The 19864-nt window shown below is 45.0% G+C and overlaps 1 protein-coding gene across 3 annotated transcripts in view; it reads right to left on the reverse strand.

Moving 5' to 3' along the window:
- The window catches only part of DGKD (diacylglycerol kinase delta), a 58076-nt gene extending 40681 nt beyond the window's left edge, over positions 1–17395 (reverse strand). Inside the window, exons 1-4 of one of the 3 annotated variants that reach the window (XM_041414513.1) lie at positions 17228–17361; positions 15566–15627; positions 1685–1795; positions 1449–1529 (exon numbers count right to left, since the gene is read on the reverse strand). In XM_041414513.1, the coding sequence (XP_041270447.1) occupies positions 1449–1529; positions 1685–1777 (174 nt within the window). In that variant the 5' untranslated portion in view covers positions 1778–1795; positions 15566–15627; positions 17228–17361. Of the gene's footprint in view, positions 1–1448; positions 1530–1684; positions 1796–4732; positions 4813–15565; positions 15628–17227 lie in introns of those variants that run through there. The other 2 variants (XM_041414511.1, XM_041414512.1) reach the window with 2 other exon arrangements.
- Between the last annotated feature and the right edge of the window lie 2469 nt (positions 17396–19864).

The following is a 19864-nucleotide window of genomic DNA, read 5'->3' on the forward strand; positions in this document are numbered from 1 at the left end:
GAATTTCAAGGTAACCCTTTAGCTTTTATCAGCTATGGAAGGCAGGGACTGACACAAGAGCCTGATACAAGAGTCTTGGAAATAACTCGGATGGGGCAATGTGAGAGAGAAAATACACTACTCCCTTCTGTCCCTAACACAGTCTTCCTGATGCATATTAGATCTCTCCCAACTATAACAGTAAGCAGCACAGTAACAGTACATTTACCTGAAAAATCAGTCTTTATTTATATTTGAGAAAACTGAAGCAAGATCCAGGATAAAATGCTTTATTAACAGGTAAATAACACCACAGTCGTGAAAACATATTCCCTACTCAAATCACTGCATAAACCTCTCTGTACTCTCACATTAACACCTGATATCAATATTTACTTACCATACCCAGATGTGCCTCCTACCTGTCCAACTATGGATGTAGAAAGTGTTTTCAAGCTTTGGGAAGGTGTTGGGGTTTTATCTGGACACAGGCACTGCAAAGCTAAAACCTACAGCTACGCATCAGAAATGCCATTTAGCAGACGTTCAAAGCAGCAGATCCTGCTGCAGCGCGAGGCACACTGCTCAGTGTTGGTCGCCATCTGCAGGACCAAGAGGGATTCCTCCCTCCACCTGGATTGCTCCCCCTTTCACCTTGCCTTAGAGCAACACTTCCTTTCCCCAGGCCCTCCTTCTCCTCTGTACCGACTCCCTCAGCAGCTGTGTGGAGGTTTGCTGCTGTTCACCAGCTCGACACTCACCCTGCAGGGCTGATGTTAATGGGTTTTTTCTGCACACCAGGTGCTCCCCCAAACTGGAGCTTGCAGAACCCTTGCACCTTAGAAATACAATCATTTTTCCTCCTAGTTCCTGAGCCTGGAGAAAATGAAGTAGGGACACCACTGCATTTCCAGACTGCAACTACTTAGCAGACATTCCACATCTGACAAGTATCCTGAACCAATCCCACAGTTATTTCTGTGCTATTTCTTTCTGTTCCTCCTTTTGCTTTCCCACTATATATAGCAGGCATACATAAACACACACAGAGACACACACAAATAAAGTCAGGCAAAGAAGTTTACATACTTCAATGCCTATGGGAAAAACTAAATTCCTTTAGCAAGATCTCCAGCATAAACATGAACATCACCTCTAACTCCCTCAGCATAACAGATTTTTCTGTCCCACTGTGCAAACAGGTTCTATCTAACTCTCTTAGCTTACAGGGAAGAAAATCCCTGAATGCCAAGTCTTAGCACAATACATAGTAACCTAAGGTATTTCCCTGAGGTAACTTCCCATAAGAGTTAAATATGAGTTATAATACTGTAAAGAAAAGTGAGTTTATTTTTCATTTTTCATGAAAGATGCTGTGAAGATCGTTCAGGTGTTTTTCAACTCTGCAAAAGAGATGGGATGTGGGGAAAAGATGGAAGAAGAACAGAAAATAATGCAGTAAGTCCTACCGTGAAGCTGTTGTTGACATTCTTTGTGCTGGATTCTGCCACACTGGCATCTGTCAGATCCACCTCATCAAAAATAATGGACTGTAAAGAAAAAAATCAAAATCTCAATAAATTATTGAATCCAATGTATAAGCAGCAGACTCAAAGGGAGTCTGCCTCCCCACTGATTCCCATCTGCCTCCAAAGCTCCTCTACTGACTTCCTTCCTTGGCCTCACTGGCACTGTCAGGACCTACCTTAGCAGTTTTTGCATAGTAGAGCGTTCGTCCTCGCAGCTTAAAGTATCGTCTCTTCCAGCGCTGGAAGGAGCTGGTCTGTTTCATTAGCATCCCCTCTTTTATGACAGTCTACAAAAGCATCAGAGGAGAGCAGTGAAGCACAGGTTTTACTGACAGGCATGTTTTCTGCTTCCCCAGCACACACCCCTAGGGGAACAACTGAAGCTGGAGACCAATAACCTCAGTGCCCTCTGCTGGAAGCGTTTCACAGATTCATTCAGCAAAACTGAGCAGCCTTCACAGGATAAAACTCTCATGAACAAACAACCCACACTGCGGTGAGGTTTTACCCTTGTCTCCAGTGCTATCACGATACCCAAGAAGATAAATAACTTAAAACTGAATGAGCGTTTCAAATCTAACAGTGTGTGTAACAGTTAAACTCACCGAGGTCAGATTTCAGTCACAGCTAATTGCACCTTGCATTTAATTGGCATCTGATTACCAGCACAAACACACCCAGGACACCTGTCTCTATCTCCAGCTGTGCATTGCGAACCAGCATCTACCCGGCAAAGAGGTGGCAAGCTGCAAGCCCAGGGGGTGAAGAGTGAAACCAGAGCAAAGAAGGAGCTGTATCCAACATCAGTGTTTGGTATTCTTCAGATAGTCTTGGCCCTGCTTCGGTACTCTCTGGCCAGCTGCCATTTCCCAGGGCTGCAGTGCCAAAACTGTCTATGCACACTGACTTCTTTTCTTTAACTGCTTTATAACTAGACTGACATACCAGCATACATAGGCTCATATGCTCATTCATATACTGTGCATATGTGGGGGTATGGATTTAATCCACATGTATTTCATTCAGGTTTGAATACCAACAGCTACATGAAAATAATCTCAAAAACTGCAGCTCAGAAAGACAAAAGGCAAAAAAGTCACATCTGAATGTCCAATCCCAAGTTCCTGATTGTAAATACTGCCTAGGAGCTACAAGCAGTGCTATGTCATGCCTTGGTACCACAAGAAACCTACTTCTTTCCCCAAAAGAGTTGCAGGAACCTACTTCTTGCTGAGAAAGCCCAGTATGATAAACACCCAGTTAAAACACAGGACACAAATGGTCTGACAATCTTGTAAGACAGGTTATTCTGTATCTTGGTGCCAGGAAAATGACATAGCTTTAACATACCAGAGGTCTCAGTGGAATTCAGGTTTGTAACAGTCAGGTTCGCAGATAAGTATCAATTCACAAACAGCACCAAATGGAAACTGCCAGGCTACGACAGCACACAAAATAAATACTCTTACTGATCCACAGGGTTTAGCTCATTTTAGAACTCCTTTCCAGGGCATTAAACTTGCTTTTAAAATGCTATATATATTTCTAATGTGTGCCTTTAGTTTTTGGAACAGCTGCAGATTTTGATACATTCCACATACACTGGCTCTTGCCAAGCTCAAAACTTCCTCAAAAACCACTTCGAAAAAAATGCTGACTGCAAGGAGAAACATCCGTCTGACAATACATGCTTCTCTTTTGCTAGACTGAGCTGTCCTCAAACTGGCCTGAGAGATCACAGGGTCTGGACCACCATGGTGAAGCCTCTACACACAAATCAGCTGGGAAAGAGCAGGCTTCACATTCCACCAGATCCTAAAGAGAGCTGTCAGATATAGAAACCACTACAATCTTCCTCCACTGTGCTGGGAAATAGAAAAGGGGGAGAGCTCCCCTGTCTCCTGGAAGAACAGCATCTGCCTTGATGGATTCTGGCCAGCTCCAGGGTTAGCCGACCCTAGCCTCAACGCTTCCCACTGGTCTGTTTCACAAAGCCACCTGCACAGTGGAAGAAGTATCTGCCAGTGCTCAGGCAAATACCAACTCAGTGTGCCTGAAGCAGGCACACCAGGAACTGCCAAACTCCACAGAGCTTCCAGTAGAATGAAAAGAAAAAACAAAACCAAGCAATTGAGGATTAAGCTCCTGTAAAAAATGGCAGTTTCCCACACCAGCTCCCCACAGCTCTGAAGCAGTCACTGAAAGGCATCCTGGCACTCGTTTTCACAGGACACAGCAGCAGGAATACACTCTACAAAGCCATAAAGCATCTAGGACTGGCTTTAGGGTCCAGAAGTTGAACACACCATAGCAAAACCCAGAAACAAAATGTTAAACCACCTCTGAGCTGGTGTTACGCAAATAATCCAAAATTCAGATATTATCTTAGCTGAAGCTTCAGCGTAAGAGAAAACGGAGTGCAAAGACTGACCAAACAACATCCATTGCTGAAATACCCCTGCAGGCAAGGCCAGAGCTGAAGGCACTCATCTGGAACCCAGAAAGATGCATTCATGCTCCTACTCTGCCATGGACTTTTTATGAGCTCCCAATAAAGCAATTTTCACTCTGTGTGTCTCCATCCCCCATCTGTCAAGTAGAAGAAACAGCACTCGCCAACTCTGTGGAAACCTGCTAAAATATGTATTTCTCTCATAAGTTATTTTAAACTCCAGCACCTGAGTATCAAAGAGAAATGTAAATACCAGCATCCAAATTACCACACTAAAGAAATCACGCATTTCTGCAGCTCATTTTTTTACAGGGAAGAAAATGGGAAAGTGGCAGGAGATTTTCCAGCTTAAGACAGAAACATGGAGCGACTTTTGCATTCCCTGGAAAAAAACACATATAAATAAAAACTGAGACCAAGAAAGCAGCTACTGAACTCTGCAAAGCCCTGAACCAAAATAAGAGAGGAACTAGAAGTCCTGGGGAAGACGCCTTGGATGAAAAGCCTGAAGACATCAAGTCAGCCAAGAGGCTGATCAAAAACCAGCAACTTGCAAGAGGATATTTCAGATCTCTGTTGCTATGCTTATTTACAGCTATGGTTAAACTGGGGTCAGGCAGAGCCCTTACGCACCCCAGGCTCAGGCAGCACCACTTTAGCCAAACTCTTGCCCAGCCCACCAGCACAGTAACTGTCAGCAAAACAATGCCTCTGCTTTGCCTCAGCTCCCACAGCTCCCGCCTGCTCCCTCACCTCAGTTGGGCTCACTCACCTCTGCACAAGACGTGCATTCCTCCATTCCTCTTTTAAACCCTATTTTTTTTCTTTTTTTTTTACCAAAATGCAACACTTGCATAGGTCACCTTGCCCCGCTCTAAGCGACAGTTCCTGTCACTGCTGGGCTCTATCTATAGAAAAGCTCACAGCTACCCAGCTCAGACATGAAAGGCCAGAGAGGAGAGCTCCTTCTGCTCACAGCAAACACGCCTCTGGTTCAGTGCTGCCCATCTCTGCACCAGAGCAGCCGGGCTATTTATAGGCACTCAGTTCAGCACTGTTTAGAGGGTTTGGGCGGAAAGGGCCAGAGATAAGATCAAGATGACTTTATAAAATGATGTAGACATCGCTGCCTTTCTCTTCCTCTATTTTGACTTAACAGCCAAAGGACTTGTTACTTGCAGAGGAATGCAGCTGCAGAAAATGAACTGGGGAAAGGACCTGACTGCAAAGTAACACAAATTAAACAAAAGTGGGGAGGTGAACAGCTACTTCTGCTCCCCAGCCTCTCTGCAGATTTTTAATTGAAGATCTACTCTGATCAGATTACTGGGCATGTAATTCATCAAGATAAAAGTGAAATTGCTTCTCCCATAATGAAAATAGAGTGTTAAATCTATTTTTATGATCATATATTGGATCATATGGGAAAAGCTACTGTCCTGAAACACTATGAGGATGTGCATATAATTATGTGCATCCTATCCAGGATAAATACTAAAATTGTTTGCAATGGAACTATGCAGACTGTTTTCTATCCAGCTGAGTCCCTTTCCAGTGTGGTGTCCCGTAGCATGGCATTCCATGGGCAGATAAAATTACAAAAAAATGAATTATCGTCTCGGATCAAGTGTAAAATGATGCAATACTGATTTCAACACTGACCCCTTTTATCATATTGCAAGTCAGTGTAAAAACAGTTACTGAAGAAACTGACAATTTAAAACAACACTGCACATAGCAGAGTGTCTTAGGAAATATGAAATGAACAAGATTAGATAACTGAAAGGCAAGGCCTAGGAAATTTCTAACATTTTAGTATTTATCTTTGGCCTTGAAGAACAGCAACTTCCTGCAGAAAAAAATTTGGTTTATGGCAAGCAATACACAACCCTCGCCCCAGCTCATCCCCTTTCAAAGCCTGACATTTAGGAAGAGCAATAATATGTTCTCAGATTTCTCCTGTCAAAATGGGTGCAGGCCTAATCCTGAACTGACACAAGAAAAGTTTTGCCACTGACCTCAACAGGAATGGTTTCAAACAACTCAGAGGACTTTAAAAAAGAACTTAAAAGAAAGAGAGGCTTGTGCTTCACTGTTTCCCCTTCCGGCCTTGTAAGAACAAGAAGCCAAAAGATTAACAGGAGCTGTTGAGAAAACCAACAAGACACAGTTGTGTTTTTGGCAGCACCATTCATCTGAGGTGTCTCTGCACCCAGTAACCCATGTCAGGTGGTCAGAGACGGCCTACACAGATTAAGTGCTTTCTATACTGATAACATGAGTGATTCTACTAAAAGTTAAGAAGGATCACATCAAATTTCAATTACTTTCAGATTACATCCCTTGTTCTCCTGCACATAGTAGTGCTCACCAAGTGAAACACAGGAGCAGACAATCCCTTCCTGAAGCTTAAAAACTATTGCCCCATTTGGAAGCAGGGCTCCTGATAAAACTGATTTCCAAATCTGGAAAACAAGCCCTATTAGCTGGACTGAGGGTGACTATCAAGCGTGTCCAGCTGTCAGGCTGGCAAGTGTTCCTCGGCACAGGGAGGCTCAAACCATATTTGATAGAGACAGAGGAAGAACAATGCAACTTATTTCACTGCTGAGATCATAACATATTCTTAGGGGCAATTACTCAGTGCAGCATATCAAAACCAAGAATTATGCTTCACTGACACATCTTTCCAATGCAGAAAAAGAACTATGTACAAGGTAACAGCACAAAGCTATCTAAACAGCAATTAAAGAATCCCAAACCCAAAGTCCCCAGCATGCGGATTTCTCTGTTTATCATGTCTCTTCAGAATATAAAAACTTTGAGACACACACTGTTTCTATTTGTATGCACCACAAAACACTGATGCCAAACAACAAATAATTGACTAAACAAAGCACCAAATGCAGAGAGGAAAAAACAAAATGCAAAAGCATGTGTGGAACTGGGCTATCTTTACAGACGCTTACTAAGCAATTTTACAGACAGCTGAAGCCCAGGGACCAAACAACCTCATCTAGTCACTGGTTTTGAGTAAGCCGTGGCAAAAACGATAGGACTAGGTCTGCAGGCACTTAAACGTGGCCATGCCATGCTAGGGCAGGTACACATCTGAGTGCTGTACCTCGTGGTTTTAGGAGATGGTGTCATAAAAGCCATTGGTGGTCATGTACATGAAAAAAATTAATATTTAGAAATCAAATAAAACACAGTAAATCCAACAAAGAAACTACAGGAATAAATCTAACCAGCCCTATAGAATAAGACATGAAATGTCAAAAGGGTAGGGGTTAACAAGCTAATCTGAGAGCAACATCCTTCCACCAGACAGTGGTCACACCCTGGAAATGAACTCTAGGAAGCTTGGAGGGGGGGAAATCTGGATCAGTAAAGCAATTCTAACAATGGGACACACAGAGAGCTATACAGATCTATAGGGGAGCCCGAGGTAATTACAGGTTTGCATAGCCTTGTTTGGAAATTCTACATTAAATGCACTTTGCTCTTGAAAAAGTGAAAATTGTATTCACATTTCTTTCTCTGGTATCAAAAGAGCAAGACATTATGAGAACTCACTGCAAAAAAAAGGACTCCTGAAGAGGAGAAAAAGAAAAAAAAATCAGAGCTGGAATCAAATGTCAAAATAGAAGCTGGGGCAGTGAGTCAGAGGCCCACTAACAGAAGCTGAGCACTACAACTGAGGAAGGGGGTTACAGTACAGACCTTTGTCCAGCCACATGGGAAAGCATAAGAAAACTCTCTTAACAACCATCCTCCCAATTCTCCTCTGTTGTACCTCCAGCCCTGCTGAATGATCTAGACTCGGCACATCCAGTGAGAGACAGAGGCAAGCACAGCCAACAGCTCTCCTACAGCCTCCCTGCAACTCCTGAGACAGCAGAATCCAGAGCAGAGCACAGCAACCTATCCAGGGAGTAGCTGAGATGTCACTGAAACAGGTAATGCAAGCTTATTCCCCAGATCCATAGCAAAAAATCGGAGTTGGTATCAAATAAATACTGAATAGGCTTTAAATTGCCTTGGCACAGATAAATGGTCAAACACTTTGTTCTTCATTAGTTAATGTTGCAGGCAATAAACAAAAGAACAGGTGTTTGAACCAGCTTCTTTCAATACCAGGTTCAGCTGCTACTATTATGAATGACTCTCCCAAAAGGGATGCACAGTCACAGACTTAAAGTGAACAAATTACCAAATGAAAAACAATTTGAGAGCACACAAAAATGTATATGGGGAAGGAAATACAACATACAGTGAATCAACGCACAGCTCCTTGGTAAAACGAGCTCTGTCAGAGAGCTCCAAGGAAAGTACTAAAACAGATGAATATTCTGGTCAGCTGCTTAGAAGGGAGAATGAAAAACACACCAGTACACTGATGCAGGATGAGTTAGGAGCTGGACAACTCCTGGCACACTAAGTGTTTAAGCCTCAGGATGCTTTCCATAGGCTCCTGGCATCCTTCCCAAGCACATTTATCACAAGAGGGAAACTGAGCACAAAATGCCAGTCAAACTACAGCAAAGATGGAAGATAGGGGCTCAAATCCATCCACAAAGATAACTAAAGTCAAAAAGGCAACAGTTTAATAGCTACCTGAATATTTTGGAATGGAATAAATTTCCATGTTTGTACTAATTAAATGTGAACTTCATTAATTTAAGGACTAACATGAAAAATTTGTTATTTTTTCTACCATCTAAAATTATATATACATGACTACATCCCTTCCTTGGGCATTTCCCCCATACCCAAAAAAGTCACAACACACCACTTACTGTAAAACCTTCTGAGACATGCCTGTCACAAGCTATGCACCAGCACCACAGAATCCCCTGTCTGAACTCAGAAGGAGGTGGCTCTTCTGCTGAGGCACAGCAATAGAGCTTCATTTGGAATCACAGCTTGTACATGGAACCCTCTAATGCTGCAGCCTATACCCCCACAGCTTAAGTCACAAGCTCTTTTTCATTCAGAGAGACAAGTTACTACCAAAAACCATGTGTCTAAGCCCCCCCATCCACTTCACCAGTAAGCAGAAGGAGCCAGGCACTCACCAGAGCGGGCTGTCAGGGCCATTTGACAGCAAGTACCAGGCTGGGGAGTGCGAGCAGACAAGCACAGAACAGCGAATGTATGGGAGAGCACATGCAGAACAGAGCTGTGGATTCCAACCTCACACTCATAACCACCCCATCCTTCCCACACTGCTGAACGTCATGGAGACCTTTGTAGGAAGGAAAAGTCAGCAGAGAGTACCAGTAAGAGAACTTCAGGATACGGGAAAGTGAAAGTTCTACCTTGACGAAGAAAACTGAATTCTTTGCCCTTGTGTTGAGGAGGCTGAAAGAAAGACAGCCTCCCCCCACGGTGTCTGGATTCCCATCACCTCTGCTACTGAATTCTGCAAGGAGCCTTGTTAGGGACTGGTAGATACAGAGCCAAATCCTCATCCTTTTATTCCAACTGGTATTCAAATAGGTTGAGAGCAGAAAGCGGCTTTTGGCCTTCAGCCATTTAATTAATACTTAGGTATCTTAGAATTTATTTTTATCTCATCTGTAACAACTGTCGTAATCAGATTTTCCATATTTATGTATTAAACAACCTATGCTTTTAAGTTTTTTTTTCCTCATCTATTTAACATAGTTTTTAAAGGATACTGCAAAGTTTTAATTTGTTTTTCCACTTCCCCTGTTTTAATGTCCTGCAAATACCTTTGACCATGCCAAAGACTTCTTGATCAGCACCAGCAACAACAAAAAAGATGAGCACAGCCCTGGGAACAGCATTTTGCTAACTTCCAGCTGAACAGAACAGAAGGGGCTGGTGTGAGTTCCCAGAATACTCATGTTTAATAAAACCTCAAGGATAGATCTATACATTCCAGAGAGTGCTCTGCCCTGCCACAGCTGAGAGCAGTTCCAAGAGCAGGCAGCTCACCTTCCCTGTTTTATCAGACACAGTCTGTCATTCAAAGGCCACGGAAGGTGGATGTCCCACAGGGTAAGAGGTTACCTGGAGTGGCACCACCTGTCTCAGTTCCCAGGTCTGGGGATGCCCTGGGTGATTTCTTGCACTTGATACAAGAAGTATGTATCTACATTTTCCCTACAGGACACTGTGGGTGGCCCCACAGGGTAAGATGTTACCTGGAGCTGGCACCACCTGTCTCAGTTCCCGGGTCTGGGGATGCCCTGGATGATTTCTTGCACTTGATACAAGAAGTATGTATCTACATTTTCCCTACAGGACACTGTGGGTGGTATCACCTTTCCTCACTAGAAAATTACATGCATAAATTTACTAAAGCTTGCAAGTCTCAAGTGCAATGTGCTCAATACAAGCGTTATGTGATTAAGAGGGCATTTCCTTTCTCAAAAAAGGCAAACCACAACATCAGAACAGTGATCAGACATAAAACTTTTCAACTCAGCAATGAAACTGTGAGGAAACAAAAAGTTCTCCTATAAAACCAAATGAAGCAATCCTGTAACAATCAATTGCCTAACTGAAGTGGTAAAGTTGCAGCCATCAAGCCAACCTTTTCCTCTCTGGAGAGGAAGGCAGGCAGCTTTAGACCCCTTCCTCCTCTGTGCAAGTGCTCTCACATCCAGGTGTGGTCCAGGGCCTGCGGACTGCAAGCTCCATACCCTGTGGAAGCACTGCACTGTTGCTGCAGAGGTGCAGCACTACTGAACATGGCATGCACGATAAGCTCATTACTTTCTGAAGTTTTATATAAAATGTGTGAGGAGGAACCACAAACCATGGGAGCTGCTGCAGAACAGCGCTGCTGCCTCAGCTATTCTGCCTGAAGCTCAACTACCCCTGGATGACTATCCCACAGGGCTGCAGTACCAACAGAAGCATCTTAATATAAATTCTTAGTGAAACAAGAAGCAATAACTACTTAGTGAAGAAAAGGCAGGGAACAAATTGTTTCAGTGAAGAGTTAACAAAATATCCTTTAAAAAATGGTTGGTGCATTTGAGATCCTGAAAAAACACGTTCCAAGAGGAACACATGTTCACTTGGGACAGTAGTGTGCTCTGAAATTTCCAATGATGCTGTGCCAATATCTGGGGTAAACCTTAAGCTTTCCAGGAATAAGGAAAAACTTTTTATATTTCATTTGTGCTTTCTCTTACATATGCAGGTATAGCTGCTGTATCAGAAAGAATCAGACTGGATTTGTAATTAAAGAAGGTAAAGTTATGCAATGTCTCACATGGTATACTGGATTTCCTAATCAGGTAATCTGAAGATAGACATTTCAGAGTTTTCATCCATAATCCTGTACTCCTCCAAAGTAAAAACTCAATAATTTTTCTGTAACGAGGGTTTTGGGTAAGGGAAAATACTCTAAATATTTTAATTAAGTTTCATTAAAAAAAAAACAAGCAATCAAACCAGAAGATTCAATACCTATGGTTTTTTTTGTCTCTAATTTTATTAGAGAGAATAACTAGAAGCCTGGAAATGTTTTAGTGATGTGGTCTAAGTAAATCCATGCTCTCAAAACATGCAAAAGTTTAATGTTAGCTCTTCAGTTCTTGGAACCTGATCTATAGTTAGAAGGAATGAGAAACGCTTCAAGTGCGTGTGGTTTTGTGCTTTGTTTTGTTGTGCAGTGGAGTTTTTTAGTTTGGGTTTGTTGGCTTTTGTTTTTTGGTTTGTTTTTTTTTTTTTTTTTTAACAAGGAAGTAACAGCTGTTGCTTTCATACAACATCCAAAACTCTCCAGCAGCAAGGCAAACTTACAGTACACCACTGGAAACCGTGCTGGGAGGTTTCCCAAACTGCGTCAAAACAGATGAGTCTGAAGTGCACATGAAACAGAATGTATATTAATGGACTAAAATCCCACCTGTATCCTGGTGCTCAGAGAAGAAACTGATATGTTCATGCTGTGAATCCAAGAAAACTCATGTCCTTAAACCTGTGCTCAAGATGTTCAGTTTCAGTTCAATCACAAAAACTTCTCCTTTTCAAGAGTTCTCACACTCTTTAGGTGAAGAGTTCCCAGTTTCTACCCGGATTAAAGTATAAGCCACTACAATTTAGGACACATGAAGATCCTAAAACGTCCTCTTTCAGACAGCCTTTTAGAAGGCAGCAAAACAAAACACAGAGATATTAAAATATGTTTTAGTGGGAGATGCCACAGACAGAACATGAATTAAGTAATGAATTCTGGAAAATTCCTTCCTCATTTCTTATTTATTTCTTTTACAATATTGCTTTACTGAAACGCTTTGCTTCTTATCATAATGCTTCTTTCAATACTTGTATTTCAAACTAATAAACTTCTCATTTTCCTCACTCTAATCTTGGGAAACCTTAAAACATTTACCCTCCAGAAATAAAAATACCACTTCTTTACCCATGAAATGGACATTTTATCTAACAGGCAATACAAGAAGAAACAAAATGAGTTTTCTTCAGTCGCCCATGCTGCTCACCGTATGTCTGAGGACTCGGTGTAGCACGCTCTGGAAGCTTGCACAAAAACCAGGAGAAACATTTTGCTTCACCCTGTTTTTCTGCCTTTATCCTGCAGAGTGGCTCCAAGACCTCAAGGCTACTGATCAGAAAGAGAATCACAACTTCCGATAGCACAAAAAAACATCACCTATATCTGGTACACAGCACAGAGAAGGGAAACGTGCCAGTTCAGATACTGAAGAGTCTGTCCACTGCAGCAAAAAGCTCAACACCAGTTCATCTGTACTGCTTTTCTGAATATAAATTAACTTGACATACCTCTGCTACCAGAGCTAGACAGCTTCCCAGAAAGTCTGGAGAGTGGCTCGCTCTGTTTGCAACTCCGGTGAAATATAAACTGCAAACTTGTCTTAAAAAGTTCAAGGCAATGATAAATGCTTATAAAACTGAAAATATTACAGAGAAATTGCTTGTGAAAGTAAACAGAACTTAGACTAAACTAGTCTAAACAAGAAGTTCTCCTGATGCCACCCAAGGACGCTGCTGAAATCCTGTCTGGTAAACAAGCCGGGAGCTCAACATAGCAAAGCTGGCAGGCTGGAAATCCCACAGAACCGATGAATGAAATGGGAAGATGGCCTGTTCACCCACCCTCCAGCTTTCTGAGGGCTGTAATGTGAGGCTGGAAATGAAAGGTCAAGTTCAAAGGAAGAAGCACATTTCACTGTCAGAGCTCATAAAAGGTTCTGTGTTCCTTGGTTTCACACCCTCAACACCCAGGACCGCTTTGGACATTCCTGCGCCTCGGTCCACGCTGAGTGACAACGAGATGACATTACCACTTCAGCTGGTTCCAGCTGAGGTCTCAGCACTGCTTAGGAGGTGGGAGCAAGGTCCTGCTGTTGCCTCTCCTCACACACATCCTCTCTTAGTTAATGCCATCTCTTTCCTAATGCCTATCCATTGAAAAATACATAATCTTAGCTGACCAACAGTTTCTGCAGCTGCACCAACACCAGCCTGAGACCAGAGAGGAGCCAAAAGCAGTGCCCTCTGAGGCGCTGTGCTGGCACAGGTCTGTCAGGTCTCTGTCAGGTGGCTGATCAAACACACAATTCAGCCTCTGCTTCTCAGCCAGACGAGACAAGACCACTCACATTACCTGCTATACCTGACCATGTGAGACTTTATTTTTTCCCCATAATAATAATAATTAAAAGACTGCTAAACATGCTTCCCTTATATCTTCTTCTCTGCCTCAAAAATTCTTTCTAGCTAAAAGCAAGTGTGTTAGAACACAGTACTTCACTTTCCAAACACTGAGCCTTCCACTTCTCCTTCCCCTCCCCGCTGCCTCACAAGGGACAGGTTTTTTAGCTGAAGAGATGTTACCTGTGATTTGCCTTTAGACCCTGCACATCAACACCTTAGTCCTCAAACATCCAAATGATTCCACTTGCCCCACTACTATCACACCAAGCTGCTTCAGTCAAACACAGTTGGACAATTGTGGGGCTTTGAGACAAATTCACTTAAGTTTTATGGTCTTGCAAGCCAGCAAGCAGCTTTACTTTACAGCATTTCTTAGGAAAACAGATGGCAGGGCAAGAGGAAGGAAAACCTTCAAAGGGCTCGCAACTGTGACAAACCAGTAAATTCTGAGGAATTCCATGGGCACAACAGATTTTGCACTCAAGCTGTGATAACAGTAAGCTGCTGTGGTGATTTAGCTGCACTTACAGGCAAGGTCTTAAGCTAACTACAGCAAAAGATGTGGTCAGAAGAGATTTATGTCCTCAGGCCATAGTAAAAGTCTGCCTGCGTCTTTTACTGTCACTAACAGACCTGTCCAACAGCTTCTACAGCTTACAGTAGTCAGCACTCTATCATTCAACAGACAAATTCAGAATTAGGTCTGCCTTTACAAAGGAAGCAAGCTCCTCAAAGTCTCATCAAAACCATGATTACCCACAAAGTTGTCTTTGCTTCTTGCCCTGAGGGCAAGGAAAGAGTACACATGCAGCAGCATGCAGAAAAGACAATGACAAACCAAAATAACATCAACGAGCAATAGAACAAATCAGTCCTGAATACCATAATACCTGGGCTTACTTGGAAAATTTGACACAATTTAGTCAAAGGTTTTTGAAAGGTTAACATACAGAAGGCTTAATAGCTGTAGACAATATCTGTTTATAATCCTTGTTCTTAATATGCTTATGTTTGCATATACAAGTGGCTGATTTTGTCTTTTTCCAATCATGCTGACACAAGAAGTGATGTAAAACAAGGAAAATTATTAAATAGGAACAGGAAGAGGTGTTCTGTTATAGCCAAACAAAAATACAACCCAATGCACCTTTCACCTTAGCATCTCTAACATCCTGGTATAAGCAAGAGTTCCTATTCTAGCACTGGAAAAGTCTTTGTGTCCCTGCTCTCAACACAAACTACCACAGAGACAGACTGTAGCATCCTTCCTTCCTCTTCCCATGAGACTCCTGCCACAAACGGTGTTAAAAAATCCCCAGGTTCATCCAATCTCCAGCAAGCCAAATTCTTATTATTCAGCACTCTGGATACAGGAAAATATCTCAAAAGGCTTTTTTTTTTTTTTTTTCCCCACAGCAGAATAACAGACTAGCTTAAGTCACCTGGTGCTACAGCACGGCTGAGATCTGCTTGATACAGAACATCAACAGGTTTAGAGGGCTCCAGGGTTTCCTGGTGTTGTCAAAAGAACCATCTCACAGCCCAAGAAGCCAAGGGCAGTGCCAGCAGCACCTCACACATGGAGGAAGCAGCCCCGTCGCAGTCCCCATGTACCACTGCACTTTGTCACAGGGGTGTCATAACTGGGACCAATGCAGCCAAACAACAATGCACAACAGAACGATGGCAGGTCCTGTGTTCGAAAGCAGGGCAAACCAGCCAGCATGAAAAAGAGCCCTTTGAACAATGCTTCAGACACTGCACCATGCAGAGACATTTACTCTCCTTTGCCGAGTACAAGAGAAGCAACACTGAGCTGCAGCACCAGTGCTGAGCGAGCTTTTGCATCCCCACAGCTGCACCATGCTTGTCCATGCTGCAGAGACAAGGTGAGCACAAGGCAGGTGATGACAGAGTAACTAACCTGGTATTTCTAAGCAGAAACACATGACACAACAGTCCAAGAGTTACACAGGAGCTTAGTGGCTACAAAGAAAAATCATGCTGCTATAATAAAAAGAGTACAGAAAAGGGAAACTCCCTATGCATGGTTCCCAGTCTAAAGTTAAAGCAAACCTTCACATCTTCTCTTACAGTAACAATACAGAAGAACTGTGGTTTTGGTTGTGGCTGCAGAATGTTGTTACTGCCCATAAAAATGGTGTTATTGTTCCAGGATGAGCCACAGAGGGATAAGATATGACTGGGCCAAGAGAACCTGGGTGGAAAGGACTGTTACCTCACCAGGAGGGCAAAGCAGGACAGACAAAGCTGGGAACAAAGACTAACCAGCTGTAAGATCACTGCTTTACCAGACAGAATGCTAAATACTGCTATTTGGCTTCCAGAAAGATAAAACAGCACAGTGCAAGATGGGAAAAATTAGGATGCACAAAAAGGATGGGAAGATGCTGAGGGAGGCACCACTTAATGACTGCAGGGAATAAAGAAGGCTGCACCTTCCAGAGCAGAACTCTGAAGATGAGACAGTGACTTGGGTCAAGTACAACAGGACCATGGAGGAGGGAGGTGCTGGAAAGCAATAATGGAACACTGTGACAGGGAGCTATGGCTGGGATGTGCAGAGGTTCTCAGGGAAGGCATGGAGAGGTGAGAAAGGAGCCCGTGGCAACTGTGACATGAGGAGAAAAGGGGAGATGCAGCTCCATGGGGTGAGGATGCCCTTGAGGATTCAAATACCAGATAAATGGAGCAGCATTAGGGAGTAGGAGCCCAAATCTGACCTCCATGACTCCAAGACAATATTACAGGGAAAGAGGGCAAGGAAAGAAAGAAGACAGACGGAATCTTGCAGAGCCTGGGTACACCGCTCACTGAGCTGGGTAAAGCTCCCCGGGAGGTCTGAACCTGGGCACTGGGAAGAAGGTGGCCTAAGCTGGGCTACTGGGGAGGGGAACTGGAGAGGCTCAAAGAGGCACCGGGGGCAACCCCAGGAGCCACTGAGGGCAGTTTGTGGGGCACTGGCAGACGCTGAAGGGCATTTAGGGGACAGCTGTTAACGGGCACCTGAGATAACAGCTCATTATGGGGACCCCTGAGGGGCATTTTAGGGTTCACAAGTGCCTGCAAAGCTGTTGGGGGTGTTGTCAGGGGGTCTCTACGGTGGGGGTTGGGGGTCGTCAGCAGGACCCGGAGGGGTGGTTGGGCTGTCACCGAAAACGACGGGATAAATAAACCTTTCTAACACAGACAATATTTGTTACAATTAAAGCTTTTCCAGCCAACGGGGGAAAGGGGGAAATGGCCGAGTCCCTAAGGGGCGCCTTGGCGGATGTGAGGTGGTCACAGGCAGACCCCTGAGGGGTCGCTGTGAGGGGAGAGGAGTGGGATGTGTGGGGGGATCGCCGGCAGCTCCCTGAGGGACGGGGGTTCGGTGGCAGGCCCCAAAGGAAAGCTTCGGGGGTCTCTGGCAACTCCCAAAGCGGCGGCCCGGGCTGGCGGAGGCGCGGACCGTGCCGGGCAGGAGGGAGAGGCGGCGGTACCGAGCGTAACGCGGAGGCAGCGCCGGCCGCAGCGCCGCCAGGACCCCGAGGCCCTGCCCGCGGCCCCCTCCCGCCGCACGCACCTTCTGGCGGATCTGCCCGGACGTCGAGACTTTGCGGATGAGCTTCTGCAGGGAGCCGGGCTCCTGCTCCGGCTCGCTGTCCGACGACTCCTCGGGCGCGGCGCCGGCGGCCGGCTCTGGCTGTGTCTGCTCAGCCCCCGCCGCCGCCATGCTGCACGGACCGGCGGCGCGCCCGGCGCCCCCTACCGGCCCCGCGCGCACGGCGCCCCCCAGCGGCGGCCGCGTCACATGGCGGCGGCGGAGGGACGGGAGGGGCCGGGGCGGGGAAGGGCCCGGCCGCCGTAGCGGGACGGTCACGGCCGCCCTGCCCCTCCGCGGCTCCCTGCGAACCGCCCGACCGCGATCGCAGCGGCCCGGCCGTAGCCCCTTGGAGCCTGGACAAAGGTTTTCAGAGCAGCCCTCCCCGCTGAGGCGAGCCCGACAGCCGGGACGGCGGTCCCCATTCCTTCCCATTCTTCGTGGCTACTGCAGCACACAATCACAGAGTCATTCGGGTCGGAAAAGACCTCTGACACCATCGAGTCCAACCCATAACCGAACACCACCTTGTCAACCGGACCAAAGCACTGGGTGCCACATTCCGTCATTCCCTGAACACCTCCACGGACGGGCACACCACCACCTCCTTGGACAGTCCGGCCCAAAGCTCTCCCCGTGTTCCCAGGATTTGATGAAAAGCTGCGAGCACACCGTGCAGCCCGGGCTCCAGCTGCCGTGCACCCCCGCCCCGAAGGGCACTTCAGGGGCGCTGAGGCCGGGCCGCTGCCACTGCCGCCCCCGGCCCGGCCCCGCTGGCAGCGGCCTGGTCACTGCCTGCCCTCTCTAACACCCTCAGCTGCGGGCAGGGGAGTGCTGCCGCTGGGATCTCACGGAGACGTGCGAAGGGAAAGCGTCTGTCACCAAACCCGTCCTGTCATGTATTTGCTCCTAGCTGTCTCCAAACACAGCAGGTCCAGAGATGCCATCCTCCCAGAGCGCATCCCTCTCCGGGAGCTGGCGAGCTCTTCACAAACAGAGTCCCACCACATCAAAGCCGCCCAGTCAGGAAACTGGATCTGCTCTCCCCCAGCGGTAAACAGGAGGAGCAGGCCACAGGTCTGACTCGGTATATCAACATAACACCAGAACCAGAAGAAAGGGAAGATAAAAGGCAAACAGTTCTAGAGACCTATTTTCTGCTGACAGAAGTCAGCATCTGCTGGCTGAAGGGCCGGAGAAAAGTCCAGCTTGTCCTGAAGGAGAGGGAACTGCAGGAACCAGCAGAAAACCCTCACTGCTCTCTCAGTAAATCACCGGCCTGGGCTGAACAAATAGGCTTTCAAAGTGCTTTCCCAAGCCCGGACAAAAGAACAGACTTAATAACCATTTAACAACCCTTTCCTCCCCACTGCACAGACTGCACTGTGATTTTGTCCCCTTAGCTTACAGAAGTCATCACCACAGCTGATTTTGAGAGGAAAGTCAGGCAGAAACAGAGGCCCCAAACAAAGCTGACATATAAGAAAATTTTTTAAAAGGAAAAGAAAAAAAAAAATTAATCAGATCTGACTTTACTGGTCCCATACTTACAGGTGTAGTAGCCAGAAACACTGAAGGAAACACCTCTGTGGAGAAAGATACACTTTGAAGACCTATTTCCCCTCCTTCTCTTAGATCTTTAAAGGATTTTCTGAACTCCTGCTCTCCACAACCAGCATATTCACAACCCGTAATTTCTTTAACCTTACTGTATCTTTTGTGTATTCTCCAGCCACCAACATGTTAGTAGTAAAAATACCAGGGAAAAGCCTTCCCAGACATCCAGGTGCAAATGCTTGACCCTCCTGCAAAGCTGAAATCACACAAATTATCCTGATCACAAACACCTGGAACTGGCCGAGTTCAAGTTCCAGCAAAGCACCCAGTGCAGAGCAAACATTGTGCCTCTTGCAATTCAAGCTAAGGTGAGACACCTGTGACTAATGGACAGCACTGAGGAACGGGTGTATTAGGGCAGAGCACTGATGGAACCCTGAAGTCAGCTGTGGTCTTAATTAACTGCTTCCAGCATCTTAATCAAGACCAGTTTACAAAAGCAAACTGCTATAAGTGTGAAGTTCTTAATTCTATTTTCCAGAGTGTAGGGTGGGAAACGTAAGTCTATATTCATAAATGTGGGTCCTGCATTCAGACTTTCCAGGGAAATTTAAACCAGGGACACTGAAAAGCAGATTTAAAGCAAAAATTAGAAAAATAAAACACCAGTTGTTTTACATGCAAAGTGTAATTAGCTGATGCAACTTACTTCAGCAAAAACTTACACGAGATTCAGGAAAATATCTGACATTTACATGGATAATAAGAATATCCAGATCAACAAGAGAAAACAAAGTTTGCAGAATGCAATCTCATTTCTTAGAGCATAAACCAGCTGCTGGCAGATGGATGTTGGGAGAGGCTCCTCAGGGAAGGCTGCGCCATAATTTCCTCCTTAATTTTCCTGCACCCTCTTTTGAAGCAGTTGCCTACAGGAAACTAGATTAAATACAGACTCTGTCTGGACTTGTATTTCTGTTTGGCATTGTATATAGGGAGCTTTAAGCAATTCATTGACAGTGCAAATTTATCTCATCTTTAATAACGTGGTTATTAAGCATA

Source organism: Onychostruthus taczanowskii, unplaced genomic scaffold (assembly GCF_017590055.1).
Source record: "Onychostruthus taczanowskii isolate IOZ18803 unplaced genomic scaffold, ASM1759005v1 scaffold45, whole genome shotgun sequence".
NCBI lineage: Eukaryota > Metazoa > Chordata > Aves > Passeriformes > Passeridae > Onychostruthus > Onychostruthus taczanowskii.